This window comes from Trichechus manatus, unplaced genomic scaffold, assembly GCF_000243295.1.
Source record: "Trichechus manatus latirostris isolate Lorelei unplaced genomic scaffold, TriManLat1.0 scaffold00280, whole genome shotgun sequence".
Taxonomy (NCBI): domain Eukaryota; kingdom Metazoa; phylum Chordata; class Mammalia; order Sirenia; family Trichechidae; genus Trichechus; species Trichechus manatus.
The window spans coordinates 975,733-984,813 of record NW_004444216.1 but is presented as its reverse complement, the minus strand read 5'-3'; the positions used below and the strand labels follow the sequence as shown (position 1 = coordinate 984,813).

Below are 9,081 nucleotides of genomic sequence, written 5' to 3'. Positions count from 1 at the left end.
CCACAGAGCACAGTTTTACTCTCGCACACATGGGGTTGCCATGAGTCAGAGCTGGGTCCAGGGTAACTGGGGTTTGGTTATGGTAATTATATAATGCCACTATGAAGAACTTCTTATTAATAGAAATCTATCTACTTAAAAGTGCAAATTTATTTAGGTATATTCTCCAGGGAAACCAGTAAGCACATATCAATGCTTAAGATCACGATATGAAAGGGAAATCTTGTTTTTGCCTGCTCAGCATCACTTAGACTCTCTGGGCATAAACTTTCTTTACTGTTTGGGAACTGCCTCCTTTATGTGTTAATCAAATGTTCTTATCTCTCCAACCTCAGGGATGGATATGTAATCTAGGCTTGCTATGGTCTTAATAACTCTGGGCGTAATAATTAATAAAACAGTGGATGTGACCTTAGCAGGGCCAATTGGTCTTTTTCAGGGATTCAAGAAGGTCCTTCTCCTAGATCACAAACACTAAGGACTACAAAAATATGAAATTGTCAGGGGCCGCCTCTGTCATGACCCAGAAAGAGCCCACCTAGGAATGCAACCGACATAAGGAAAGCAGAGGCAACCATATACAAAGCGAAGACATCATCTGAACCTCTAGCTCCAGTCATGCCTGAGTCCAGTGCCTAGAAATACCTAATTCTGTTTTGCAGCAGGTGGATAATTTGACTAATAGGGGATTACTGTTCATTTGGTTAAGTGTGATAATTGTAATATAATTCTGTAATGTGCATATTTTGAAGAGATGCAGACTGATATATTCAAGGGTTAAATATCATGATGTATATAATTTAACAAAATAGATTAAACAAATATGTCAAAATATTAATAACTGCTAATCCAAAGAGATGAGTAGATAAGTGTTTAGGGTAACTATATAATCTAAACCAGGACAGTATTGAGAGTGAAAACAGAGCTATTAATAAAAGCCCTAGGACAACATAAGTAAACTTGGACAGTCGGGGGGCAAATTAAAACATACAGTCACCCCAGTTACTGTACTATTCTGTATAGTTTCCTGTATTTTTTAAACCTTTTTGCAAGAGCTAGTTTGCATTTGGTTTCTATCACCTGCAACTAAAGAGTACTGGTCTAACACACCAAGATTTAAGCTTAAGACACTGCTTAATCTCCTAATATGCTTAAAGAGTATCATGAAAACAAACTCCAGCTTTATATTTTCCTAAGAAATAATATTCTTTAAAAAGAAAAAAGAAGACATTAAGTTTTTTAAAAGCATCAATCATCTTTATGAATTACTCTGGAATTTGAAACAAATTTCATAATTCTTCCATAACAGAATCTGGAATTTTGAAAAGTATAGTTGTTTTTAACATGAACGCCAATGTGGACTTTATCAAGTTTCTTGTTTCGAGCCTTGGTTTATTTTTCTGCACAATAAAACATTATTCAGGTACTTTAGGGTTTAAATGAGGTAATACAAGTAAAACGCTTCGAAAAGCTCCTTACAACATAGTAAATGTGTATTTAACACTGATAAGTGATAACTTTTACTAGTTATCATTAATTTAACTATCTGTAAAACGGCGGGGCAGGGGGGGCATATGCTACAGAAGAGGTTCAGAGTATCAGGCACAAAGGAGAACCCCTTCTGGAATTTCAGATTTTTGTGTTAGTTGTTATTTATCTGTTCTCGCTAAGCCCTATGACAACTCTTCTCTGTAATGCTAGGGCCTGGAGCCTAAACACTATGTTTTCTATATCTTAACAGGAAGTTGTTAAATTCTGCTGAGAGGAGGCATTAGAAAAAGAAGATGGGGAAGCCACTTTCTTCCTCTCTCTCTCTTTCCTTCCCTCTTCTGGCTACGTCTCTCCTAGTGGCCATGCCCCTTCCATTGTCTCAGCTCCTAAGGCAGCTCCTCCTCCGTGGCTCTGATATCACCTCTTCCCTTTTGTTCTCACCTCTAGTAAAGGTTTAGAAGATAGAAGGAAAAAACATTCACTTCTCTTATATAATGCTGTTATCCCTTTTGATCATTATTATGAAGTCTTATGAACTGAACTACTGCTACGGAATTCTTCTAGAGATTACTGACACAGTTCAACTAAGACAGGATGTTATTTATAGGGCACATGTGGCTCCAGGGCGGGACCTCACACACTGGCCAAGCAGAACTCTAGGGGCAACCATTGGGAATATAAAATATCTAAAGTTCAATTCTTATGCCTATTAATCTTTAAGATTTAGTGGCAAGTGGTAGGCACTGGGGATAAAAAGACAGATATAATCCCTGTACCCTGATCCTCTTTGGTTTAGAGGAAAAGAGGTGCGTGCGCACATGCACACGCACACGCACACGCACACACACACACAACTATTAAAATACTCTATGTAAAGTGCTACGATATAATATAGGAAAAATGCGTAACTAAATTGGGGGATTGTTTAACTAAAATATACTACGTAAAACTGCTATGATATAATACATACAGGATAAATATGTAACTAAATTGGGGGGCTGTGAAAGGATTCTCAAAGAAGGTGATGTCTAAGTTTGAAAAAAACAAGCAGGAGCTGACCAGGTAAATAAGAGGGAAAAGGGCTACCGAGGCAAATGAAATTGCATGTTGAAAGGCATATAGGCAAAAAAGCACAGAATGTTTAAAAAATGGCAAGGAGCTAGTTTAGTATGGCTAAAGTGGAATAAAGAGGGAGAGGGCTTTATCTCACGACTGAAAAGACAGCTTTTGATCCTGAAGGTAAAGGTAACTAGTGAAGAAATTTAGGTCTTAAGCGACTGGTTTGGATTTGTAATTTAAAAGGTAAATGGACAGAAGGTAGAAGAAGATATAAGGACTCTTAGCAGTAATCTGGGCAAGACATGATATAAGCAAGAAGTGATACAGATGAGAAGATATAATTGAGGTATTTAAAAAGCATGTAAATGAAGTTAAAAAAAAACACACTATTCATAGTTATATAAAAAGAAATCTGACTACATTTGATTCCTTCTACCTTTCAGGAGATGAGAGTGGGATAGAGAATGAGGGCTTAGCTCCTAACACTGCGTTTTTATATGCAAGGAGATGGAGGCACAGAGCAGACTGCCTAGTGTGATATCATGTATGTCACTGGCTGTGTGATTTTCAGCAGGTTATCTCACTCCTCTAAGTTTAGTAGGAGAACGTTCAGTGCTCATCATAAATGCCTTATGATGTTCAACTTCGGTTTTAAACTGAACAATACCTCATTTTCATGCCTGATCTAACTTGTGTTCCCTATTTAATTTTGGCAAGCCACTAAGTGAATTTCAGACACAATGTAATTGTACAATGCCAGTAAAAATTTAGTTACATTGGGAACATGTTTGCCTCCAAACACTGTTACGTTGTTAGGTGCTGTCAAGTAGGTTTGGACTCATAGCAACCCTATATACAACAGAATGAAACACTGCCCAGCCCTGCTCCATCCTCAGAATTGTTGCTATGCTTGAGACCATCGTTGCAGCCACTGCATGATCCATCTTGTTGAGGGTCTTCCTCTTTTTTACTGACCCTCTACTTTACCAAGCATGATGTCCTTCTCCAGGGACTGGTCCCTCCTGATAACATGTCCAAAGTATGTGAGATGACGTCTCACCATCCTCGCTTCCAAGGAGCACTCTGGCTGTATTTCTTCCAAAACAGACTTGTTCATTCTTCTGGCAGTCCACAGTATATTCAATATTCTTTGCGAATACCATAATTCAAAAGCATCAATTCTCCTTAGGTATTCCTTTCTCATCGTCCAGCTTTTGCATGCGTATGAGGCAACTGAAAATATCATGGCTTGGGTCACATGCACCTTAGTCCTCAAAGTGACATCTTTGCTTCTTAACGCTTTAAAGAGGTCTTTTGCAGCAGATTTGCCCAGTGCAATATGTAGTCTGATTTGACTGCTGCTTCCATAGGCACTGACTCTGGATCCAAGTAAAATGAAATCCCTGACAACTTCAATATCTTCTCCATTTATCATGATGCTGCTTATTGGTCCAACTGTGAGGATTTTTCTTTTCTTTATGTTGAGGTGTATTCCACAGCGAAGGCTGTAGTTTCTGATTTTCATCAGTAAGTGCTTCAAGTCCTCTTCGCTTTCAGCAGGCAAGGTTGTGTCATCTGTGTATCCTAGACTTCTAATCAGTCTTCCTCCAATCCTGATGCTGCATTCTTCATATAGTCCAGCTTCTCAGATTATCTGCTCAGCATACAGACTTAATAAGTATGGTGAAAGGATACAACCCTGACACACATCTTTCCTGATTTTAAACCACGCAGTATCCTCTTGTTCTGTTCAAATGACTGCCTACTGGTCTAGGTACAGGTTCCCCATGGGCACAATTAAGTGTTTAAGAATTCCCACTCTTCACAATGTTATCCATAATTTGTTATGACCTGCACAGTTGAATGCCTTTGCAGAGCTCCAGATATTGCAATGTTCCACTGCTATTCATAAGGTTTTCACTGGCCAATTTTTTTTAGAAGTAGATCACCAGGTCCTTCTTGCAAGTCTGTCTTAGTCCGGAAGCTCTGCTGAAACCCGTCCACCATGGGTGACCCTGCTTATGTCTGAAATATCAGTGGCATAACTTGCAGCATCACAGCAACACCCAAGTCACCATAATATGACAAACTGACAGACGAGTCGTGGCTCCAAATACTAGAAAGCAACATTATTAGAAATGCACAAGCCACAGTGGTGTACCAACAGTGGTACTGATTATTATGCTAGCAAGCAATTGCAATTTCTGATCACTTTATGAAGTTTTCTCCTTTAGGTAAACTAGAAAACATCTGAGGATAAATATACTTGAGATTAAGCTCTCTTAAACCCCTTTGGGAAAAAAAAGCAAGCACAAGAAAATAACTCAATAAAAATTAAGGTAATTATACCTAAAAAAAAATTTGATAAAAATAAAATATTTAGAGGGACTGTCATGTAATAGCATTAATTAACAACAATAAAGGTCGACTTTTTAAAAGCAATTAGAAAACATGTATGAAGGACCCATGTAAATGTTATAACATTTAATTCCAGGCATTCTAGGAATTAACATAAGAAAATTATTCCAAAATTTCTGCAATGAACATGTATCATTTAAACAGAGAAAACAAAAAGTAAAACCCACGCTCTATTAACAGCAATCCCAAAACCCTCATAGTCCACTCCCTTTTATGTATATAAGATATACCTTGGCTTAGAAGAAACAACTTTGCCTAAATAAAAGTTGGTAGTTTTTATTATCATTTACTTCAGAGAGATTATCTTTTACTTACAGTTCTATTGATAAGCATTTTTAAATAATCACTTGGGATTGCAATGTTAAAAGAAAAAAAGTAACATTAAAATGACTGGAAGAGTACTCATCAAATTAAAAGAGTTGTCTTGTTAGAGTAATGGAATGTGAGTTTTTTCCTCTTCAGTCTCCACACGCTCTGTGTGTTGTATACTGCTGCTATGACTAGGCACTAGAATGGTGCTGTGTTGGGAGGCGGCGTAACAGAGTTAAGTGTGTGGCTCTGCAGTCAGACTGCTGAGACTTGAATTTGGGCTCTACCACACTTTGTGGCTGTTTTGGCTTTGGCCCTCAGGTCCTTCTGGTCCCATATCTGTAAACTAGATATAATAATAGCTCTTATACTTCATAATGGAGGAACCCTGGTGGCTTAATGGTAAGTGCTTGCCTGCCAACCAAAAGGTCGGTGGTTTGAATCTCCCAGCCACTCCATGGGAGAAAAGACCTGGCAATCTGCTCCCATAAAGATCACAGCCTAGGAAACCCGATGCGGCAGTTCTATCCAATAGGGTTGCTATAAATCAGAATCAACTTGTTGGCAGACAACAACACATTTCATTATATTGTTTTGAGAATTAAATAAGAATCTGTGAAAGCTCTTAGAACTGCATGGTATACAGAATTTCAACTTGGAATGAGGACAATCTCAGATCACAGTGATGTAAAGCACAGAAAAAACAAAACAAACCATGTCAGAGCCAGAAAAAATGAACTTGTACAGGTTCTACAAAAGAAGACTGGGGTATGTACGTGTGTGGGGTGCATTTTGAAGAGGCTTTCTATTTTTTATTTTTAATTCTATTTTTCTTTAGCTATCCATAAATTCAAATTTTCATAAAATTATACTGAAAAATAATTGCTTTGTCTTCTCAACCATGTAGAATACCAGTTTTGTGCCTTATTAAATCAAATATCACTATAAATGTATTTCATCATACTCAGTGTTAGTATATGTTTAAAAAAATTCCTTAGTAACCCTAAAAATATAATATCCTGAAAGTTAAAAGCAAAATGCACTTCCATTACTTAATTATACCTTGGAGAAGATAAAGTACAAGAAGCCAGAAAAAGATGACCTTGGATGTTACTTGTAACCACCATCGGAAGAAAAAGGGAAAAAATACAACCCGAACGATTCCTTTTCTAGTCAAAGAAGTCCAAGGACTTTCAGGTTTTGCCTTAGCAAATGCAGACCCTGAAAAAAGCAAAATAAAATGACCGAGTAGTTATTATTTAATTTTCTTAGGGGAAAAAAAAATTCAACACTTGAAGAACAGCACCACACATGTAATTTTATTTTGTACTATGAGAAATGTTCAACAGTGGGTAGTATATACTTTCAAAAACATTTTTCATGCTATCATATTAACTCAGGTACTTTGAAAAACAGTATTTTAATTGAAATAACAGCAGAATTTCTCCCATATGTTTTATTAGGCCAAGGTTCAAATGTCAGTTCCAGTTAGGAATCACAAGTGACCACTTTAATTTTTATTACTAAGCCCTACAGCTTGCTAAGCAAATACAAGCTGCTATTCTTTTATACTTATTATTTCTTAGAATAATCTTTAGTGGGAAGAAAAACCAGCCAATGGTATTTAAATACTTCCATTCTCTCTTTTTTACCCATGCACATTTTAATGCTATTTCTGCCTTCATTTAAGTTTACATGTGCTTTTAATTTTACAAACATATATATCTAACTCATTTTGAATTCTGTTTCTTCAAGGTCAATTTCTAATCCCATTAAGCATTTGTTTATCCAAGACTCACCTCTTACAAGATCAACATCTATGAGGTCTGGTTTCACATGAGCTGTTTTCTTTGGTTTATTCCTTAATCCCTGTATCAAAAGTAGTATTAAAATTCAATGTATATATTTTAAATCCAGAATAGCAGAAAAGAATCAACTTATAAGGATTTCAATTTGAAATAACACCTTTACATAATATATTGGACAAAAATGTAGCATGTTAAATAGTTGATAAATAAAACAAATAACTATACTATTGTAATAAACTTTATTACTTTCTAAAAGGATAAATTTAGAGATGTAGGCAACATGGGAGGCCTGTTTATTACTAAAAATAGAATAACATATGAAGTCTATACTACCAAGCAAATTGAGCGTATAGCCTGAGAAAGTCCAGGAGACTGCATTGGCCCCAGATGGGCAGAGGAGAGCAGTTGAGGCTGGCTGGGAGAGCAGTGGGCCCAATGGGCCCTCAAGGTGTGATGAGAAGGCGTTGATGCAGAAAGTAGTGGATCATAGAACTGAGGACGAGAGGGGTGCAGATTTCTCAGCAGATGCCGGCATGTAGGAATGGTACCAGCTGAGACCCTGAGAGGTTGATGCACATCCTGGGGTGCCACTATGTTCACATGCCAACCATTACCAGACAACTGTCCCTAAGCCACAATGCTACCTAAGCACCTCAGAACTTAGATGCCGTGCCCAGGAGGAGGAGAAGGCAGGAATCATGAACTAAATTAGTTTAAAGTTAAAATTACTGGACACTGATTAAGTTTCTGCTATCAGTGTACAGAGTGGGCGTGGAGATGAGAATTACTGAAAAGCTGTGGAAAAGTAAGTTACACTTTATGACTTAAAAACCCTGGGGTATATAGAACTGGGATGTTAGAATTGAAAGAATGTAGGCTAAACTCCCCAGGACCCAAGTGCTGAGAGGTGACAAAGGTGTTTAGATGATTTTTTAATTGTTTATTCAATTAACCAAGCAGCTGCGTAGACTTTCCTCTTGTCCTAATCCAAATAACAATGTCCCCTAAAGTAAAAATTTGATTAAGTACTGTTTGCAACTAAAACAAAGAGGACAGCATACAAGTTCAGAACAAACTGAGATGTCTAAAACTGTACCCTAAAATCAAGATGCAATAAATCTTTGGACCTCTGTGAATAGCCTGTCAACCTGAAATTGCAAACCACCCAGAGATATGAAAGCAAAAACAAAAGAGAAAGAACAGTCAGGGGTGAAGATATAGCCATGATAATTTTATATATCTCTACTTTTTCCCAATTTTAATGTCACCACAGAGCGGCTGTGTGTATATACATTTTAACAAAATTTCATTAGTATAACTCTATTTAAATTTCATATGAACTTTATTACAATGGGATTTGACCTTCATTAGTGTCAATAAATTTAAAACCAGTAACATAAATTTAATTTTATCTTTTATACATTCTTTTTATAACAATTTGAAAATAACCTTATTGCCAATGTTTTATGACAAACTGGAAGCCTAATTTACTGCTGTATACCTAAAATTTTTATCAAGATTTTTTAAGTACTAAAAGTCCCTATATGAGAAGCAGTGCATTGCCTTAACTTATACAACTATGTTATTTCTCAGCATGCTCATTTTACTTGACCTTGTTTATATATGGTTCATTTCCTATTTTATTTTATTAAAACGTATATGAGCTATATTGTAGAACCACATCTTAGCTGCCAGTCTTGATAAAACTTCCCCTTTAAGTCAGCCTATCAGAATATTTAAAGCGTTTAAAAAAAGAAAAACAAGTATTTCACTGATAAAATTTCTAACCTTAATGATTTCATTCAAAAAACAAAAGATAATGGGCAAAGGACATGAACAGACACCTCACCAAAGAGGATATTCAAGTGGTCAACCAACACATGAAAAGGTGCTTGTTATTAGCCATTCCAAAAACCAAACCTGTTGTCGTCGAGTCGATTCCGACTCATAGTGACTGTACAGGACACAGTAGAACTGCCCCATGGGGCTTCCAAGG

General features: G+C 36.7%; 1 protein-coding gene across 1 annotated transcript in view; it reads right to left on the bottom strand.

The window, feature by feature from the left end:
• PHTF2 (putative homeodomain transcription factor 2) overlaps positions 1-9,081 on the bottom strand; it is a 61,838-nt gene that overhangs the window by 43,365 nt on the left and 9,392 nt on the right. The window contains exons 3-4 of the mRNA XM_023725035.1: positions 7,077-7,146; positions 6,328-6,498 (exon numbers count right to left, since the gene is read on the bottom strand). Coding sequence (XP_023580803.1) covers positions 6,328-6,498; positions 7,077-7,146 — 241 coding nt within the window. The remainder of the gene's footprint in view (positions 1-6,327; positions 6,499-7,076; positions 7,147-9,081) is intronic.